This window comes from Neolamprologus brichardi, chromosome 6, assembly GCF_056152115.1.
Source record: "Neolamprologus brichardi isolate AB-2024 chromosome 6, ASM5615211v1, whole genome shotgun sequence".
Taxonomy (NCBI): Eukaryota; Metazoa; Chordata; class Actinopteri; order Cichliformes; family Cichlidae; genus Neolamprologus; species Neolamprologus brichardi.
This window is the reverse complement of record NC_142109.1, coordinates 11,650,287-11,671,646: the sequence shown is the minus strand read 5'-3', so window position 1 is coordinate 11,671,646 and position 21,360 is coordinate 11,650,287. Positions and strand designations below refer to the sequence as shown.

General features: G+C 41.6%; 2 protein-coding genes across 5 annotated transcripts; one reads left to right on the top strand and one right to left on the bottom strand.

Moving 5' to 3' along the window:
- Window positions 1–749: 749 nt before the first annotated feature.
- Window positions 750–3,990, top strand: tma16 (translation machinery associated 16 homolog). 2 transcript variants are annotated; one of them, XM_006796074.3, is made up of 7 exons: window positions 750–826; window positions 912–1,015; window positions 1,302–1,339; window positions 1,441–1,525; window positions 2,651–2,799; window positions 2,899–2,941; window positions 3,145–3,990. In XM_006796074.3, exons 1-7 carry the CDS (start codon window positions 824–826, stop codon window positions 3,332–3,334), a joined length of 612 nt encoding a protein of 203 aa, XP_006796137.2. In that variant the 5' UTR covers window positions 750–823; the 3' UTR covers window positions 3,335–3,990. The 2 variants fall into 2 exon arrangements, with proteins under 2 accessions (XP_006796137.2, XP_035765965.1); XM_035910072.2 differs by having other exon boundaries at window positions 3,035–3,145.
- Window positions 3,521–19,312, bottom strand: marchf1 (membrane-associated ring finger (C3HC4) 1). Of its 3 annotated transcripts, XM_006796072.2 has the most exons (8): window positions 18,759–19,312; window positions 11,921–11,971; window positions 10,748–10,821; window positions 8,358–9,176; window positions 8,027–8,207; window positions 7,772–7,916; window positions 5,427–5,471; window positions 3,521–5,331 (listed from the first exon to the last, which is right to left on the bottom strand). In XM_006796072.2, exons 1-8 carry the CDS (start codon window positions 18,843–18,845, stop codon window positions 5,009–5,011), a joined length of 1,725 nt encoding a protein of 574 aa, XP_006796135.2. In that variant the 5' UTR covers window positions 18,846–19,312; the 3' UTR covers window positions 3,521–5,008. The 3 variants fall into 3 exon arrangements, with proteins under 3 accessions (XP_006796135.2, XP_006796136.2, XP_087697808.1); XM_006796073.2 differs by lacking the exon at window positions 5,427–5,471 and having other exon boundaries at window positions 18,759–19,309; XM_087841682.1 differs by lacking the exons at window positions 5,427–5,471; window positions 10,748–10,821; window positions 11,921–11,971; window positions 18,759–19,312 and adding an exon at window positions 9,622–9,717.
- Window positions 19,313–21,360: the final 2,048 nt, after the last annotated feature.

Genomic DNA, 21,360 nt, shown 5'->3' with positions numbered 1-21,360 from the left:
CGACCATATTTTTCTATTCTATAAAAATCCACGAATGTAGATGCAAAATTACAAAAACAAACACACGCAAAAAGTATAACTGTCCAAAAACTTATGGGCCTGCCTGTAGCTCCAAAATGAGACGGAGGCTCGCTCCTCTCCTCATATCCAATCTTTTCAATGAAGCCTGCAGTGCAGGGGGAGTCCGACTGGTCTCAACTGGTCCCACTAATGCCGCTGCATTCATTCAGCACCTGCGTGGACATGAATGTTGATATTATAATTTCCTCTTCTCTACACACATTAGATACTTATTCCTGAGTCAAGGAGTAACACCTAAATCTTGCCAAACACAGATATAGATCAAATCACGGTACACTTGTTTTCTCAACAATAAACGCAATAGCAGATCCAAACGTCTGGGTTTTACTTTTTAAAAAATGGATAAGAAGGAGAATAAAGCACCATCCCTTTATCATTTTAATTTCATTCATGGAGGGATTACTTTGTGTAATTTAGCTACAGAATTTGTAATGTATCCATATTTGTTGTGCAGTCTGTTTCAGTGTTTACATTTCTTTAATTATAAAAACATGAAGAGGAAAAATTCATTAATTTTCATTAATTTCTTATAATATATATATATATGTATAAATGTCTCAATTTATTTTTGATCGCATCTTAAAATTGTATTATTAGTAGTAGCAGTAGTAGTAGAAGTATCTCATTAAGTTGGAGGAACCTCTCTAGTTTCCCCGCACGACGTCCGGATTTAATTTGAAGACGGACCACTTCCGGTCCAGCTGTCAACAGACCCTGCAGCACACGTGTTTCCACAGTTAAAATGGTGAGTATGTTGAACTGTGGGGTTTTCTGTTTGTATAGCGTTAATAAAATGCCTCTAAATGATCGGAGCTCGTCGTGTTTTTTAGCCGAAGATTCAGAGGGGAAAACCTGCGGAGAAAGTGGTTCATCCGTACAGCCGGAAGGCAGCTTATATGGCCCGAGAGGAGTGCAGACTTAGGAGGAAAGAGAGGTTTGTGGATGGCCGCAGAGATCAGCTCACCTTAACGAATCAATAGCATGTTGTTAGCCTCACATTTGAGCATTGTGTTAAACTCTTGCCATGTCTCCGCTTCCGCGCTGCGAGTCTGCAGATGCAAACACAAGCGTGGCTCCAGGGACATGTTATTAAATGTAACTTAGGCTGATTGAGACACTTCATCCTGCCTTGACAGTTTTCTTTAACCTCTTGTGTGAAGTAAACAGCGTCTGTGTGGTGATTTAAAGGAGGTTTAACTGGTTTCTTTCTGATGCTGCAGGCAGAAGACTGAGAAAGCTACTCGTCTAAGCAACATTGGTGAGAGCAAGCTTTTCGTTCATGTTATTGCAAGAGCAAAAAAAAGAAAAAGGTGTTTATTGATGTTTTCTTTCCTTTTTTTCTTGTATCTCCAATCACAGGTGAGAAGCTCTTGTGGTTTCAGAGTGAGCTGGATCCAGCTAAGGCGACTTACACAAAAAAAGATGCCTGCGACATCATTGAGAGGTTTGGCTCTGGGCTTATGTTCATTTTGAATTTGGAGTACATTATTTTTCATTTGGAAGTGCACAAACAAAAAGAGAGAGAGACCGTACATGCATTAAACTGTGAGCCCATCAGCCAGTCTGTGAGCTGCCCCAGTCTCTGGTGAGAGCGGTTCATGTTTTCAGGGCTGAGACTTCATCATCCATCAGCTGGCCATTGTTTACAAAACACTACATGTCATCAGACAGCAGGTGATGATTTCATTTGGGCAAATAGAGCCCTCGTTTTATTCTCCAGCCTGCATGAACCCAACCCCCCTCTACCATGATTGGTCGGTTCCACTCCGACTATAAACAGAAACCATCACCTTCAACAATCACAACCAAAAGTTTGAGCCGTGGCGGTAATTTTGTGCATTTTGCTCTTCCAGTTTTTATTTGAATGTATTCCTTTTTATGTAAAACTAAGATACAGATCAATCATATGTGTTTTATGAGTTTCGGAGTCTTTTGTGGTCACATAAATTTAAAGGATAAAGGAATACACATAAAGGAATTTACAGCGCTGACTTTTCTTTATAACTTCTGCAGTTCTCTACGGTGTGCTGGATATCCATGTCAGGGGAAAATCCTGATTGTGTTCCCAAGTCGATCAGTTTGTCGCCAATAAAAACATCTTAAAAGACCAGCTTCTTTTATCGCTCCCAGAACAGTTTAGTGACAATCTTTGCATTTTCCAGCACAAAGGAGCACCGTGTCCCGAGGAAAAAATGGTAATTAAGCGGCCTGAAGATCATCAAATTAACTACCTAGATCCTAATGCCACCATATTCTAGTTACAGTCCTTAAAAGAAAAAACAGGTGAACAAGCAGAACCCCAGAAACTCTGATGAACCTGGAACACTGATGAGCCAGGAATGAATCGCAATCAGTCAGGATTTTGCCCGGACACTGATATCCAGCACACCACAAAGAACTGCAGATCTCATGATGAAGAAGGTTAAACACTGTAAACATTGACTTTATGCATAAATTATATTTTCCCCCCCAATGAAAGTGTTTTAAACTCATGAAATACTTGTATATGTATCCTAAAACAAAATGAAGCAACAAAGTGTATGAACAGTAGTATGTTTTCTGTCTTCAGATACCTCCACAGATTTGACTCTGAACTTGAGCAGATTGAACTCATGAATGGGATCAAAGGTCGGCAGGGTCGTCTCCATGGCGCCAGAGAGGCCATAATCAAACAGACCATCGAGCGAGAGCGGGCACAGTTTGAGGGTGTCGGTTTCGGTGAGTCTTTGTTTTTAAAAAACGAAATAAAAAAGAAACGAGTAATTTATAGACACCTCTGGCTGTAAAATTGACTGATCTTCTGCTGCGGTGTTTCAGAAATCCCCGACATCATCAACGGAAAACATCTGAAGACCTTTAGGTGAGTGGACGAGCTTTAATGAGCTAAACTCAACCTCTTGTTTCTCTTTGTTTGAGAAGATGTTCTAATTATTCAGCTTCCATCATTTCACAGATTGGCTGATCAGCTGATAAAAGTACATACATGGACTCTTAAGTCTGAACTTGAAATGATTCGATTTTGAAGACTGGTCATTAGTATTGTTGCATTTTTAAATTTTGCAGAGAGTGGACTGGGGACCTGAAGAAACTTCCGAATATTAAACTGCGCAAGGTCTCGAACAAAAGTTTAGAGTCAAAGAAGGAAGGAGAGGAGAAACACGAGGGCAAGGAGGATCAGGAGGATGATGATAATAAGGAAGATGGAAGCGATTTGGACAGTGAGCAAATGGATGCGATTTCAGACTCCCACTGAGACTCTTCATGTTGGAGCTACTGGAGTATTAAGACTTAATGTGATGTGTGAGAAGATGCTGCTGCTATTCCTGGACGGTCCACGAGATGGTGCTGCAGCCTCAAATAGCAAAGTCAGATTTTTTTTTTTTCAGTCTGAACTCCTGCTAAAAGTTTCTCAGTAACTTCACACCAGCCTTTCAGAGGTTTCTACATTCATCATTTATTGCACAAATAAATATGTGTTTCATGTAACCACGATGCTCTGTTTTATTTAGAAAAACGCTGTTGTGGTGGGTTTAAGACATAGAGGAAACTGTATTTTCTGTGAGGTGAGAAACCAAATCGAGACTATAAAAGTGGTCATGTGTGAGTAACAGTCGCTTTGAGTAGGCCGACTTTGTGTCGGTTCAAATCAAGTGAAATGCTCATAATCTAATGTAAAAACATGAATGGGGGGGGGAAACTATGAAAGCTCTAGTTACATCAACATAAATAAAGGTTGTCCAGCTCAGGACCTCCGAAGCTGCAAACGACTGGGCTACTGTAGACTTTCTATTTTAACAAATAATCTGACGATAACTTTCAGACTATTATGTTTTTAGATCTCCGGCTGAGCTAAAGTTTCCGTTTACAGTCTGCTTCTCTATCTATAACATCTGACTCTTTGGTGTCTGAAGACCTGATTGTCCAAAAGGAGAGTAAAGGCCTCAGTATGCTTCAGAGCTTGTCACACAGGCCCGATCAGGCAGGTTTAAAACAAGCTCAAGCTATTGTATTTTTTAATCCTGCCTCACTCACTTTTGACAACTTTTCCAAATTCATTAAAAACCTTTGAGTAGTGTGTCTGCGGGTTATAGATCTGCACTTCATGTAAAGTGATTGGTCCATATGTTTTGTTCAAAAATATGAAAGCAGCTCAACTTCTAAATGGGGAAGTCTCTCAGTGAGCACCAGGGGCACAGATGTGTTACAGATCTCAGAGTCAGCACCGTGGCTACAGTGACTGAATCTGGAGCGTTTCAGAGTAGCCCTCATCTGCTACAATGTTGCATCTCTGATTCTACGATTCATGCGAGGCTTCAGCTGGGCCAATCAGGACTGTGTAGGCTCTCTTCTGGGACTTCCCAGCTCTCAGCAAGAGCAGCAGCAAGTCCCCCTTACAGAACAGTGGCAGGATCAGTGAAAGCAGAACCGAGAAGCTGGGTGGTAAAGGCTGAAGCAGCTTAATTGTCCCGCCTTGTGGATATGTGTCAGTGTCAGCTGAGCGATCAGCTGATGTGGGGACTGATTACGAGTCATATGTGTGATTCATTTGAAACATACTGAGACCTTTGATGAGCATCTGCAGGGTGTTCACATCTGTAACTCATATCAGTGCAGGTTGAGAAAGTGCATACAGGGATAAAATGGTGTCGGTAAACCACAAAACACGGTCTTTACAAGCGTTCTGTGCCGATGGCTTTGTTTTCTGTCCTCTCTCCACACTCTGCCCCTCTTCCTTTCTTCGTGAAGCCCTTCTGACCCCAACTTTTCTGGATCACCGAAGGACCGGATCAGTTCGTTTGTCCAACAGCACCCACTGGAGTTGAGAACAACATTACAACACCGCACAAGTCCAAATCTCACTGTGCTCATTGACATTACCATGAGCAGAGTGGGATTAGGGACTGTTCTCGGAGCAGGAGGAGATAAGTCAAACGGGGTTTTGCTCCGGCGCCACGGCAACTTCCACCGACGTGTCAGAGTCCATCGCCGCTGCCGGAGCTGGGGCAGGGGCCTGGCTGACCGGCACCTCCACGGTTTCATGCCTGCCATTGGCGATGGTGCTGTGCCGGGCCTGGGGGTTGTGCAGGTCCTTCTCAGGACAGTTCTGCACAGTGATGATGCGGTTGAAGGCCTTGAGGCGGCGCCACAGCTGCAGGTAGACTTTACACTGGATGTACATAAAGATGAGGCCACCCGTGAAGCCAATGGCCACCACAATCAGCTTAGTCCAGAAGGGCCACTCCAGCACACCTGAAAGGACACCGACGCACACACACAGCAGCTGTTAGTGCCCTTCTCAGACGTGTGAGGGGTCAAGATGGTGGCATGCGCAGAGCTGTGCTTACCCTGCGGCGTATAGTACTTCAGAAGAGAAACTCTCCATAATTCGGCTGCAATCAAGAGCGATTTCTCTTTTTAATCTCTGGAGAAAACTATTCTATTGTGCAAACACTGTAGAAATACTCTAAATATTAATGCTTATGATTTTATAGATCATATGTATAAAGAGAATATCTCTATTTTTCTGCATCTACTCTTACGTCCTACATCGTAAACACAACACGACACACACCACCACTGAACACAACCATGAATGTAGAAGAGCACTGAGGGGTGTTAACTGTGGATCAGAGGATAGTGATCAACAATCGCATCATCTTCACATTCCTGAGAGTGTTAATCTCACAGATTTCAGGTATAAGTAGTGTACCATGCAAATTACTTTTGCATTAGTTTCCAAGTGGTTTTCTCCATCCGGCTGTTTTTAAAAAATGATTATTATTATGTTCTCGAGATTATACTCTGAGGCTGCAGTGGGAACCTTGCTGTCTTTGAAGTATAACATCTGAAACCTTATTGTTGCAGACAGTTGGTCTTTGGGTTTCACTTTCCAATAAATTTGGTAGCTGTTTCTCTTCGAATTACCAAAAAATGTGTCACCTTTGTCAAAATAACTTCCTGTAAACACATCGCAGACTTGACAAAGATTTTCCTGCAAACAGGCGTAGAAAGACTATTTGGCCAGTGTCAAAAGAAAAAGCACCAGCGTTGACAGTTTACTTGAAAAATGCAAAGATTTCTGTCACATTAAACTAAAAGCTCTTTTATATTCGTTAACACTGACTTTCAGCTTCGTTAGGTACAGCTGTCTTGATTCTTCGTTGCACAGATTCAACAAGGTGCCGGAAACACGTTTTGGTCCATATTGACACGACAACATCACACAGTAGCTGCAGATTTGTCAGCTGCACTCTCGTGATGTGAATCTCTCGTTCCACCACATCACAAAGCTGCTCTTTTGGACTGAGGTCTGGTGACTGTGGAGGCCTTTTGAGTACAGTTAATACATTGATTTGACCATTGTGTGACATGGTGCGTTATCAGGAGATGTGCACACTGTTCTCATAAGGGGAAAAAAGCAGTCTGGCCCATCTCCTCTGATCTGTGGCATTAGCAAGGAATTTTGTTCCAGAGAACCGCTGCACACTGGTTGTGTGGGAAAATCTTAGTCCATCAACAGTTTCTGAACTACCCAGATGAGCCCATTTGGCACCAACAACCATGACGCGTCGCGTCACTTAAATGGCCCTACTTCTTCTGATGCTCAGTTTGAACATCAGCAGATGATCTTGACCATATCTAATCAGCCAATGTGATTGGCTGATTAGATATTTCTTTTAATTGGCAGTTGAACACATGTACCTAATAAAGTGGCCTGTGAATATGGCAAGCGCGATGTAGTTACTTGGCCACATACCACAAGTATTGCTAAACATGTTCAGTTCAGCAGCTTCACACATTTATTTTGAGACTTTCAAATGTTATAAACTGTCTGAGAAACTGAAAGTTAACTCTTCAGAGTACTGAGGATGTCTAAAAGCAAAGTCCGTCTTCCACACTAGAGCAGGACGCCTAATGTGCAGAGAGACCTTTAGGGATGACTATCACAGTAAAACACCTAATGTATAATGTACCTAATATACCCAAACAGGCAAACATTTTAAAATCACTTAACCAGAGTCAGGCATAGCTACAGGTTAAATGTACCCTGTGGGGGCATGTTGAGAGTGGATTATGCACACTGTATTCTTTGACATATTGTACCAGTAGAGTTGAAGCTAATACACTTTTCATGGTACAATCCTGTATAAATCCATTCCACCCACATCAATACCGGCCATAAGTAACTGACTACACCAGAAAAGAAACATTAAAGAAGTTAAACCTACTCGGTGTGAGTGAGTGGAAACTCCTTTCCACTCACTCATGCCATCTGTATGAATGAATCAATGAAAAGGAAAACAACACCCACACATTAATGCACCCATTTTAGGAGTTCTTACTAATTCTGTGTATTTGTCGGTTATTCTATAAGAGAAGAGGTGAATATGAAATCTGAGGGATTTTATGGTTCAGGGTGTATTAACAAATGCCACGCACACCCAGAAAAAGAAAGTGAAGTTAAAGAGAAAGAGAATTATAAATATAGATCTACACATTGATCATAGTAGACGATAATAAAAAAGAAGGCTTTTTGTTCATGTTACATGTGGTGAGAAATAGTATCCAACATGTAACTATAGACACACGTGATCACGTGCAAACAGTGAAGGAGACACCACAGGGACCGTACTGCATGCTGCCTGACTCTGGCGTGTGAGCGGCGGGGAGGCGAAGGGAAAGCACTGACCGTTCTTTCCGAGTCGGATCTCTTCAGCAGTTCTCCTCACCAGAATGTAGACCGACCACAACATACACACTATCGCTATCAGGTGAAACAGCACTGAACAGAAGATCTTCCTCCTCTCGCTCTTCGACATGTGTAGCTTCTCCCACTGGAAGAAAGAGGGGCGAACACAGGAGGGAGACAGAGAAACACGCTCAGAACTGCCCTGCATATCTCAGCGCTTAACGCTTTTGCAGGAAGACCTAAGTGTGTGCGTACCTTGCTTAAAGGTTTGAGCTTCGTCTCCATGATGAAGTCAAATTTGCAGAGTTCACAGCAGCGAGTGTCGGAGGATTTGATCCACTGGTTGAGACAGGCCTGATGAACAAAACTGAGGCTTCCCGTGCAGCGACAGGGCATTATCAACGGACACTCGTCGTCCCCCTCACAGTGGCAGATCCTGCACACAGACATAAGGAGAAATGACCTGCAGTCTCTGCACTGTTTTATTTTAGTGCCTCTCTCTGTCTTTACTTGTTTGGCCTCATCTGAGCAATGAAGATAAACTTGGGGTCAGTACATGATCAGTTTTCAGACTTATGTAACTAACCTGCAGACCTCCAGCTCAGAGTCATCAGAGCAGGGATGCGGTGTGTTCCCATTCGCACCACAGTGTTTCTGGAGTGTGGGCACTGACATGTCCCCGCCCCCTGACCCCTTCTCCTGGTATCTCTTGGTGATGAGCTCCTCGCCGTCGTCGGCCAATGAGGAGCTGCCTCTTGGGCTCTGTGACTTGTAGCTCTTCGTATCCTTATCTCTGCCCTGCGATCGATCCCTCTGCGATGCATGGCCGTCTCTCTTCACTGAGCTCCCGTGGTTGTGGCGCTTCTTAAGGCCGCTGCCGTCCTCCATCAGAGGTTGACTCTCTTTCCCTTCATCTGAGCCCACAGATTGCAGCTCCATGATCTCGGCTTTGTCTTCTCCTCCTTTGTGTGTGTTTATCACATCCCTGTCCCGGCTGCTCCCGCTGCGGCGGCGCGCTCTTCTGGCTTTCTCTTTGCTCCAGCTGCGGCTCTCGCGGCACGCCTCATCCTCCGAGGAGTCTGAATGCGGCGCACCTGTGCACCGGAAGCGAGGCGGGAGATCCCTCCGGTTCCTGAAGGAGTGCTCCCTCTTCTCGCCCAGCTCACTACGGTCAGAGCTGAGGCTCCGGTCGCTGTGGTCGTGCTTGCCATTGGTTTCCACGCAGTCGATGGCCGTGCAGCTGCTTCTCTTGCGGCGGTGACGTCGCTTCACCTGCTTTTTCTGTGCCTGAGCCGATGAGCCCAGAGTGGTGCCAGTGACTGTCATTGCAGAGGAGTTGTGTGTGTGCTTTTTGTGTTTGCGTGACTCAGACGCATCCTCCTCTAAGCGGGTCAGCTGTCCAGAACTAAACACACACACACACACACATTCGCACACAGATGGAGATGAAATAAAGTGAAACAAGATGGAAAAACATAACTCTGTCATAACTAAAGCAATGGGCTGAAACATAGCTGCATGATTTTAAAGATTAAGTTTAGTCAATTTACTAGTAACAATTTATGCTACCATTTTTGATTTTGATTACTTAACAAGTAAAGGATTTAACTTGTGCTATGCAATCATACAGACTGAGAATGAAGATGAACAGGTCCATCGATACGTTAGCCATAGAAATGAGAGAAAGTAACCTGTGAGACTCCAAAGCACCACATCTGTTCCTCTGAACAATCCTGCACAATTGACACCCTCATCAACTCTAATAGTTTATATATCAGGATATAATAAAAATAATATTTTGTCCTAAAATGAAGAACAACATATGACATATGAGTGAGTTGTAGAACCACCTCTAGCAGCAATAACTCAAAGCAATGGTTTTCTGTCTCTCACATCAATGTGGAGGAATTTTCGCCGACTCTTCCTTACAGTGTTGCTTCAGTTCCTTGAGGTTTGTCAGCATTTGTTCATGCACAGCTCTCTTACAGCTCCACCAAAGGATTTCAATAAGGTTAAAGTCTGGACTTTGGACCATTGCAACACTGATTCTTTTCTTTTTCAGGCTTTCTGGTGTAGAAGATTGTGATATTGTGTAACGCACACCTCAACAATTCAGAGCAGAAAACTCCCCAAACTTCTGCTTTTATAGAGGTGCACACATGAGCACACTTGCTGATGATCAATTAACCAGGTGTATTTACGGTAAAATGACACTTCTCTTTATATATTTTCTGCTGTCATTCAGGTTCATTTCTAAGTGACAGAATTAGGGCTGCCCATGATTTCTTTCTTATACTTGGAAACACGTTATGATCACGGAATATCTCATTCTTCTTTAATTAATGTGGATAACAAAGAGTTATTTGCTATTAGAGGTTGCTAACACAGCTTCTGTTTCATTTGAAGGTGAGAGTAGTTGGACAGAAACTGCCCCTGCAAAACAGGAAATGGATAACAGGAAACAGAATGGAAACTAAAGCTTATGATCAGGCTAAATAATCAAACAAGCAGGCAGTGGACATGGACTGAACTTAGGACAGCAAATTGAGGTACTAACACACACACACACACACACACACACACACACACACACACACACACACACACACACACACACACACACAGCCTCGTTTCGGCCATGAAGCCAAAGGACTGAGCCTGTCAGTGTGGCCAACACGGCACCAGTGGATATAACAAGCTGAAGGTTTCCATTTCTGCAATCAGTCATCTCCCCCTCCATTGATTGCACTATGGGAGCGCCACAGCACACATTTTAAGTTTGTTATGCCCTCGGGGTGCAGCCGACCATGCTAATTCAGTCTCCCACTCAGAAGAGAAGTGTGCATGTTAATATCACAGAGAGAAGCTTGGCTGCTCCTGGCTTTAAAAGAGATGTTTGAACAGATATTTGCAGATAGTCAAGGAATGGAGTCTTTCTTCCCAGGTAACTGTAACTGCAAGAGAAGCGAATCTTACCTGCATATGTCCTGAGCGGATGGTGTTATGGATGTCCTTGAGGCTGTAGTGAGCCCTGCAGTTGAGTTGCTAGCCTGCAACCACCAACATCCTCTATTTAGTGCATTCTACAATTACTTATGAGTTACTAAACAACCAATCACACATAGTTTTATGAATCAGGTGCCAGTAAATGTTTACTGGTGCTCAAATGTGGGTGCATTTTTATTTTTATTTATTTATTTTTGTAGAAGGTACTCCTGAAATACCCAAAAACCTAAGACTTGAGTATCAAACATACTCCTTAATGTACTGTCATTTGTCATGTGGGCGACCCCTTACTGTAACCCTTACTGTAGGTACTGAGCATTTAACTTACCTAATGTATAAAATATAGACAGTAGATATATATAAAATACTACAATAAAATTTCTGGGTTTCTCCCAGAAAACGCTACGTCCAGATGAACAGAATCAACTTTTGGAGATTTATTTTCCTGGATGATTGAGAATGCATCAAGATGTGCTTGCATTCATTAATCAGTGACACTGAGTAGGTTGCACCTCATTTATGCACCCATTATACTGTAAATCGCTGCCACTTTTTAAAACTCTTTTAGCTAATATGTGAACAAACAACTGCTTAATTCCGCCTCTGGCAAAAGTAGAGTAACTAAAGTTATTTGAGCTGCATTTCTGGTCACGTAAAAAACGTTACTTCCGTGTTATGATTTCTACTTTCAAATCGGGTTTAGTCTCAGATGATTCATCGGAATACACTGAAGAGAGTCTTCAGCCGGTGAGGTTGTTTTTGTTAAAAACAGCTGCCTAGTGCTGCTAAAAACTAGCGTGAGGGTGGTGAGCCTTCTTTATTTGAAGGCCGTGCAAAAAAAAAATAGAAAAGACTTATAGATGTGATAAAAAAAAATGAAGTGATCTGTAGCTTTTCAAATGATGATTGATGTTTATATGAGAAATCTGAACTAATGGACCTTAAATGAAAATTGAGTACTCTGTGTGAGTCATGCATCAGTGTGCACTTGATGTTTTGTGAACATCCATCTCTACTCTAAGTGGGACACACACCCTAACCACATTCTCGCACATCAAACTGTGCTTTCCTATGCAATGCTACCGTACACTATGAACTGTGACCTTGATTTTAATGCTTTAAGCACCGATATTTAACAGTTACCTTGGAGATGTTGCTGGATCGACTCCCTGAGCGCCCAGGTGCCTTCCTCCCCTGCAGGGGAGATGGAGAGACAGAAAATCATTAGAGCCCAATAAACACGCTGAAGGATGTGATGCTTTAATAGTGCGCAGCAGCTGTGGAGCCTGAGGCTTTTAAACCAATGATTTCTTTGGCACACAACACCAGACAGAACCATAAAATCATATTGGAACAATATTTTACAGCCCTTGTCTCGACTTCAGCTAATGGCTGATTCACCCGAACATGTTTTAGTACAATCTGCTGCAGAGCTGCTGCTGCTTTTTTTTTCTGTGTATGATAATGATAAATAAAGTCTTTTAAACTACTCAAATATGCCCATGTCAAGTTCAGGAAGGTGAATATTAATGCACAGAAAAGCAGCAAAAGGTTTTTTTTTTCATTTATATTTGTTGATTTCTTTTCTTTTTTTTTTTGAGAAATGAATGCTGTATAATAGCTTTAGCAATAACTTCTAAATCACCTGGCGGCTTCACCTTCAAACTGCAATCATTATAATTTAAATCAAACGATTACACACATCAGGCATGCTGTTAACGTTCAAACTAAAGTTTAAATCTTCCCCGTGCCCCCACCCACCCAACACCAAGACTTCCAAAAATAGGCGAGGTGAGAAATGTGTCTGCAATTTTTGTAGAAAAGACACTAAAGTTTAAATCTGCAATAAAAACAAAACTCCAATAATCAAACTAAGCTGCTTTTAACACCAGCAGGTATTCAGCGCTGATCAGTCCTACTGTGTTTACCGATGAAAATCCAGCATCAAGAGTCGTGCACAGCCTCATGTCCTTGCTGCTTCATTGTGACCTGAGCTAAAGCCAGCCAATCCCATTACCTGGTTGTCCCGCTAAGAGCACAAGATGCAATGTGTCTCTATTTAAAGGCAACTTAAGGCACTTTTTCTAGAATCTGTCCTGAGCGCTGATTGTCTGAACTCACCTATTAGACCTTGGGCTTCGCCAGCAGACATCTGTGGCCTGCAGCAGCTTTACTTACCAATGACATGGTGGCGAGTGGGAGCTACCAAGTGACGACCAGCTGGTAAACCACCAAGAAGGAAAATATCTTCTCCATAATAATTTGGTGCCAAATTATTTTCCAGATACTTTGAAAATAATTTGGCCTGATCCCAAAATTCTTACCATCATATCATTGAAACCTAGCTTCTAGTTTACATATGAAACCACATCAACAACATGGCTCAATTCTAATAAAATCAGCTGGTTGTGAGTTGGGAAAGCTACAGATTGCTGAATAAGTAATGCAGATGAACCGAAGCAGTCACAGCGAGCAATTATTTTTCTGGTTCGCTTTCATCCTCAGCCACATGGAGCTTTGCACCTGCATTATGGGATTAAATCTGGCTTTGTTGCAGATATTTGTTGGATACAGTTTTAAGTATCATACATGCAATGAGCTCAAGCTAATAACCTACCAACTGTCTGCTACTGCAGTGGGTGGGCAGTGGAGAATGAACTGGCAGGAGTTAAAAGGACAATGGAAATCGTGGATAAAGCTGGCTGTATTTTTCTTTCTGTCAATAAATCCTAAAACCAAAGATGTAACTGCAACTTTTCCCAAAACCAGTCATATTGTCTACACTGAGGTGTTAATTAAAATCAGAGAAGATGCTTTCATTCCTCAAACGTCTCTGTCCAGGGCTTGCATCAGTTAATGCAGCTAAATATTAAAGTCTCCCTGAATTAAAATTGTGGCAATATTCATGATTTTCAGATTAGGACTGCATTCAGAGGGAATTAAAACCCGCTTCTGTCTGAGTGTGTGGCCCCGCTTTGGGATATTCGTTTTGGGAAAAAATTATAAAAGTATATGAAGTCGGTTGTGTTGCTGGGATTTCCAAGAGTAATAACTATTAAAATATTTCACAACCCTGATGGCCTTGACACTAATAAACAAAGAAAGGTTTCAAAGAAACAAAAACAAAAATACAGCAGCTGACAGCACATATATGTAAAGATAGTACACCATAAACTCCACCATCAATGTCTGCAAGTAGGGTATCTATAACACCTGTCAGTATGAAAGTGGACACTTTAAAGGGCTGAGATTTGTTAAGTTTTATGTATCTTACAGGATGTTTGTGGAGTTCAAAGTTGGAATGTTAAATGTGGGTGGTTTTTCCATAGATCTATTTTTTTAAATACTTGACATAAAATAGGAAAACCTGAGCTTGCAAGTATCAGCCCACACACAGCCACAGTTGTAGGTACACTCTGTGAAAATCACTGAAATAAATAAGAGACACTGACAAGCAGAGAACTGCATCATCTAAGCTGATCAAGGGATTTTCTGATGGCCACTTTTAAATCAGTGCAGTCCTGCTTGGAGTCAAAGCAAACACTCCTCTGCCTTTTAGAGGAGATGGACACGTGTTCACATGTATGTGACCAGTTATAATTACTCACATCATCTTTCCAAAGTTTCATAATAAAAAGGGTATTTCTAAGAAGATGCAACTACTGATGCCTGGTAGTCGTGTAATTCCTTCCAGTCAGGTTGGTTTTTGTGTTGTGGTAAACCTCTAATGCGTCAAAAAAACTAACAAAAAAACCCCCAGAAGTGGGTGATCAAAGACTACAGCTATGAAAGGAAATAATGAGATCTTGATTTTGTTTGGAATTTTTTCCATTAACATTAATGCTTACCACCAAAACACAACCAACATCAGCTACACAACCAGTGGGCTAAAGCAGACGTTCTCCAACAAAACTGATTTATTTTACCAAACTAGAATATCTTTTGGAAAAGATGTGCATGGACATGTATGTGCTGTTTTATTATTTTAAAAAAGTAATAGATGGGATTAATACCAATTTCCTCCTTGCATTCTGTTGCTCTAAATAGTGTTTCACATTGCTTATAACAACAAAAAAGAAATCAACAGGAAACAGACTTGAGCCTGCCAGGCTAACTGTTTCCTCCTGCTTCTAGCCTTTGTGCTATGCTAGGCTAAACACATCTGGGACCAACCTTAACTCATAGATAAAGTTCAGTGTTCCAAAACACGTCATGTGTGAGTTGCTACAACGTATCGATACCCTGCTACTGAGTCTTTAACCCTTCTAAGGCCAACAAAGCCCAAACAATTCAAGCAAGCATGACACATGCTTTGATGGAGCGTACGTACAAATAAAGAAGAAGCACCTCTCAGGTAAGAAAAGAAGCTAAAAACAAGGGAGGCAGCACAAGTTTGTCCTACACCTAAAAATAAATACTGCACAGAACCAGTCAGATAAGTTAACCTGTCTTTTATAAAGCACATGTGCACAATATGCTTTACATGATAAAGGGGTGAGATGTGTCTAACTGCACAACAGCAGTCTAGCAGACAAAATCACACTTTGTGTATTTATAGACGTTTTCTAGGTTGCTCATTTTGTGAATATGTAAAACAGTTTCTGGCCTTTCTAAACGAAAGGACATTACATCAATTCGAAATACATCTATGTGACAACAAAGGTTAATCAAGAGAAGAGCAAAAAGAAGCTTTACCCTTTGCAGACGAGCATAAAGCACCATAATACCATAATAATGACTGCATTCATAGCACTGGTACAGTACTGACACTTCAATTCTTTGGCTGGCACATAACAGAGATTAAAAAAATACTATTCAAAGATAGAAGAGCAAATGCTATTCTACAATTCCTAATATCAGGGCCACACACTCACAAAAATACTTTGGTCATGAATTCCTAGAGAAAATACACAACATCTAATTTTTTAAGTGCATCAACTTTTAAATGCCACAGCAAAACAGGGCAATAAGAAACTGACCATCATAAGACTCCAGCAAAACACATAATTCCTCTAGATTTAGCTTCTATAAGCTATAACTGATAGCTCTCCAGTAATGAAGTGAAGTTTCAGAGGTAGCGTACTGCTGTCGCTCACCTGAACCTCGAATCCTCTGTTGGCACTCTGGCTCTGATGCACAGCAGAGACTCTGGCGAGTCTGCGTGTGGACATGTGCATGTTTCTTCAGAGGGGATTAAGTGATGTAGAGTTGACTGAGGGATGTATTTTGGTTCTGTAGTTTGGCATACGATCAAACACACCTACAGCCACATTTAGACAACCAACCGTGACACTGCACACTTTATGTGCAGCTGCAGCGGTGCATTTGACAAAATCCCAGCTTTAAACAACCTCAGAGCATTTGTGTCTTTATAACACAAAGTGTTCACTGAGCCACAGTGAAAGTTCAGGTGAAAACAACAGATACAATTCCATAAGAAACCCAGAGTCACAGACCAAACTGACCAACAACTGTCAGCAAATCCTGACTTTATTATCAAGTTCTGATTGTTCCAACAATATATTTTTTTGTTTGTTTTTTGTTGAAACTTCAGCCAAATATCAACCATAAACAGATCGTCTTAAGATGCTAATCAAAATGGTAAAAAGGAACAGTGTTTCAGTGCTTTACGAGCACAAGCCACAGCATTTAAAAACATGGAAATCCAAATGTAACAACTATGCATCTCACCATCTGGAAAGTGTCAGATTAGCAACAGCATCGTTTTTCAGCATGGCCAAGATCCCCAAAAACACTGCCAATGCAGTGAAAACATACATGGATAGAAAAACAGACGATAAAACACCATCAGTCATGGATCAGAGCCATGACCTCAACGTTATTGAAGCAGCGTGATATCTTCTCAACAGAGAACAGAGCAAAAGGCAGCCAACATACAAAGAAGAGCTCTGAATGTCCTTCAAGAAGCCTGGAGAACTATTCCTGAAGACGACTTGAAAACTTACAAGAAATAGAGAGTTCAGGCTGTGCTGATGATCAAAAGTGGTTATACCAAATTCTGACGTACCAGCTTGCCAAAATTGTACAAACTCTGTTTTTACTTCATATACTGTATTTTCATTTATTCCATGCAGCACTGCAAATCCATCAGTTCTGACAAGATCTCCAACACCACCGGCTGAAATGCAGCCCAAAACCATACAGAGCCTCCACCTCCACATTACAAAAGGCCCTAGACTCTCCTGACCGCCTCCTTATGTAATGATAATTTGAACCAAAAATGTAACATTTGGATTCATCACTCCATGAGACCTGTTGCCCCTGATTTTCAGTGCAGTTGTTTTTCAATTTTACATACCTCAACCTTTTCTTCCCGTTTCCCTTCCTAAAGAATGACTTCTTGACAGCCACCCTTCCAACAGTAGATGGATCTGCTGAAGGTCCGGATGCATCTCTCAGGTTTTGTGTCAGGTATTTGCTGGATTTTTTTCCATTTCTTCAGTACATGACTCTCAGTTAGTGTTCATCTGCTGCAGATAGTTTTTAGGCCTGCCACTTCTTCTTCTGCTGTTTTCTTATCCATTTTCCTCAAACTTTTAAGGACACTCTGCACACCATGCCAAGAAGTTTTTGGCTAAGAGCTCACTAACAAGGAATCACACTGTTGGTGCAAAAATAATATTCTATCCCTGTGGTAAAAGTAGAATCCATTTTTAAACAAGATCAGAACAGCTTACTGTACAAACACCAATGTTTAGATATTACAGGTATTGCAGGTGTTTCTGCAATAGAAGCAGGATAAGGTTCCTCTGGTGGAAGTGTCCCACCAATCCAGCCTTAAACCACTGGGGTAACCAAACAGTAATGGTACACATGATGTATCATGGTTGATTTATTCACATTAACTTTAAGTCCATTAACTGTATTTTCTTTACTGGATTGTTCTCAGCTGCAACTGAAAAAAAGAGGAAAATTGCAACAAAAAACCCCCCACAATGTAATGAAATAATGAACATTTCCAAAAGTCTGTATACCTTTGGGACTGCCCTACAACATTAAGAAGAAAACACAACACTGCACCAACCTGAGGAAGCTGGCACAGCTATTTCAGCAATTTCTCGCTTCATAAGCAGATTTGTAATGATTAGTGGGATATCAAAAACAAAGAAACTAGCCTGGGAAGACTTATTCAACAAATTATGCATGAGTATTATTTGTTAGATAATGTATGGGTATTATACTCATCCTGTTCTTTATCAGTACTGTCAGAGAAATACAGCACTATGCTATGCATCTGATTTTATCACCTGCCCATTCCTGACATTATGAAACTATTGCTCTGATGGTGGAAAACTTTAATCAACAACTGAAGAACTGCAGATATCAAGGAATATTTTAAGATGGAATGTTATTTTGGATAAGTTGATGCTATATTAAAATTACATACAGCTTAAATATCAAGATGACTAATTTGACCATTCAATTTGTTTAGCGAGCTCTCCTGCATGAAAAATGCTTATGTATATGAGCTATGCTTCAGCAGCTCCTACAGCTGTGTGTGTGCCATGATGTGTCACTGTGGGATGTTTTACTTGCTGTGAACTGATGTGATGTAATTTAATCCTTCAGTCTGTGATATGATAGCTATGATGTCAGGCTCTACCTCAAAGCTGAAAGCACCAAACCCCAAGTGAGGGATCAGTGATACGTCTATACTGTACATGTGTGTTGTTTAGTGAGTGAGCTGAAAAGCCTGGGAACTGAAACTGGAGGCTGATAAAAACACGCACAGAAGCGCGCACACACACACACACACACATACAATGTCCACAAGATTAATACTGAATCGATTTACATCAGCCTTCTGGCAACAGAAACAACTTTTTTGCAATCTTAAATCACCAACTTTATGCTACTTTTAAGCCTTAACCAAAAAAACAACAACAACAACAACATAATGGTCACACAAAGCCTTTACTCACCCTTAGTGAAATTTCGAGTTACGAGGTCAAAGACTCACCTCGGTCTTGTCTTTGGAGCGAAGAGCGCTCTTGCCATTGTTGGCTATGTCCCTGGACGGAACCACAGTTATCTGTTGTACTGGCATGCTGCTGTTTCCAGGCAACGCTCCGGAGTTACTCCCACAGCATTCCCAGTCCTGTCCTCCAATCTGCGTCCCTGCGTGGGATCTGCTCTCGCGTCCGCAAGCTCGTTCCTGAAATAGGAAGAAGCACTCCCGGATCGCACTTATTTATCAAGCCAATCCGGATCATCAAGAAGAGCGGAGATGAAACGGGATCAGGTCACCGTGGTAACAAGAAGATAGCAGGATGGTGGGGTGTGAGGTCGTCATGACAACTGGGAAACTACTCCACAGTGCCCACCACCACCTCCTCTTCCTCCCCTTTTTTCGCTTTCCTGCTGGGAGCGAGACAAGAGAGGAAGAGTTGAGATGGAGCTGAGCAGTAAACAAGGAGGCAGGGAAACTGTGTTGTTGTGACGCACGTGTGTGAGACTGTGTGAGAGTATGTCTGTGTTCTTGTGTGTCTTTGCAAAAGGGGTGGAGCCAGGATTTTGTCGCTGTATAACAAGCATAAGGTCCACAAGGATTAGGGCTTAGACTAACCTCAATCTCCTCCTCAGACCAGTGGCGCTGCTAATAAGCTTACACAACTTGTGCACATGGACAGCACTCACTCATACACACACCTCATTCCTTCAGTCATGTTAGCCAATTAAACGAACATTAATATCTGACTCGCTATGAAAGGAGAAATCTCCAGCCATATCAGTCTTCACTTCAAAGAGTGCGTTTGTGTGTGGGGGGGTTGTGTGTGTGTGGGTGGCAAGGATGTAATCCTATTTCACATGGTCTCGGGTCACGAGGATTATGATTGATATAACCGGAAAATGTGTGACTGAAAGTGATTACTGGAATGCAGGGGCATCTTCACAGACATGCTCAGGTAGTATTAGAGAAACTAGAGCCAGGAGTTAAACCAGGAGCAACTAAAGATGCTTTTTAAAAGTAGCTCAAACTACTTTGTGAGACAAAAAGTTACAAAATACATGTGACACATTTAAAAAATAAATAAAGCACCCCAATATTCACAGGTTACACATAAACTAGGGCTGTGACCAAAATCTCATATCCCGATATAAGAATTCTATCGTCCGATAACGATATAAATCACAAAAATGTACCATTTTCTGTAAATTCTGTGAATCTCGGGCAGCTCGACTTGCGGGAAGTGTTTCCAGCTGCGCGTCATGTAGCTGGAGTCGAGTGTTTTAACCGATGCATGAAACTATACATTTTTAGACATAAGTTGTAACAGCCGCCGTTTCCTGTCTTCCTTCTCTCACCCCAACCGGTCGCAGCAGATGGCCCGCCCCTCCCTGAGCCTGGTTCTGCCGGAGGTTTCTTCCTGTTAAAAGGGAGTTTTTCCTTCCCACTGTCGCCAAAGTGCTTGCTCATAGGGGGTCATATGATTGTTGGGTTTTTCTCTGTATCTATGAAGCGCTTTGAGGCGACTTTTGTTGTGATTTGGCGCTATATAAATAAAATTGAATTAAATTGAATTGAATTCTTTGTGAGTATTTATTACACGGCGTGCTGCAGGGAAAAGCCTGTTCTAACGTTTGAGTCTAAGGTTTCTTTTTTAGCACCTGGCGGCTCTTTTTTACTTCTCATCCGTAAATAATCTGCTCTTTCACGTGATTCAGTTTATTTTGAAAAGTCTCAACAGGATCTTGAGCTTTATTGTGATAGGTTTATGTGGAACATAAACAAGCGGACACGCGATGGTGTTACCGTCATTGTTGCTAACCACAACGCATAAAAACAGACGCTTGTCTGTCGGTTGTGTGGTTATATTAAATATAAGAGAAAGAGAGAACTTTAAGAAATTAATATAGCCACTACAGTGACCATCAAAACGGTGAAAAAATATTGCCGTAAACAGTTTATTTTGTGACATCACGAAACAAACGATAGCGTAAAATGAAACAATAGACGTTTTTATATCGTTATATCGAGCAGCCCTAACATAAACCCTCAAAAGTAGGCCTAAACAAACAAAAAAATTAATCTGGGCTTTTGATGAGGACACATCACAACTTCTCACATTAAATTCTTGTTGTTAACAAATACGCTTTCATAGGATCTTCTTGGTTAAAGACTGAACCAGTTTTCTTAGATTATATTGTAAGGTGAAGACCCTGCAATATTATTAAGAATGAGTGAATTAGAAAAATGTTAATCTGTTGTCAGCATGTGCTCGTTTAAGGTGGACTGAGCCGAAGTGGAAAGCTGTCCTTTGGTCTGATAAATCAAAGTCAGGAAATCATGGAACAGCCATTTCTGGGCTAGAAAGAGACACCATATAGCTTGTTATTGGTGCACAGCTCATAAGCAATCATATGTGACTATATGGAGTACCATTAGTGCGCAGGGCACCACTGTGTTGCATCATCTCTTCTCCTTCTCTGAGTGTTTGGGAGCTAAGGAGTCCAAATGGTTTTGCACTGTTGCAGCAGGATTTCAGCTGCTCAGGAGGTAAGAGCCTGCTTTGTTGTATTATTCATTTTGTAATGCTCCAAATGTTTTTTCAGTGGGTGAC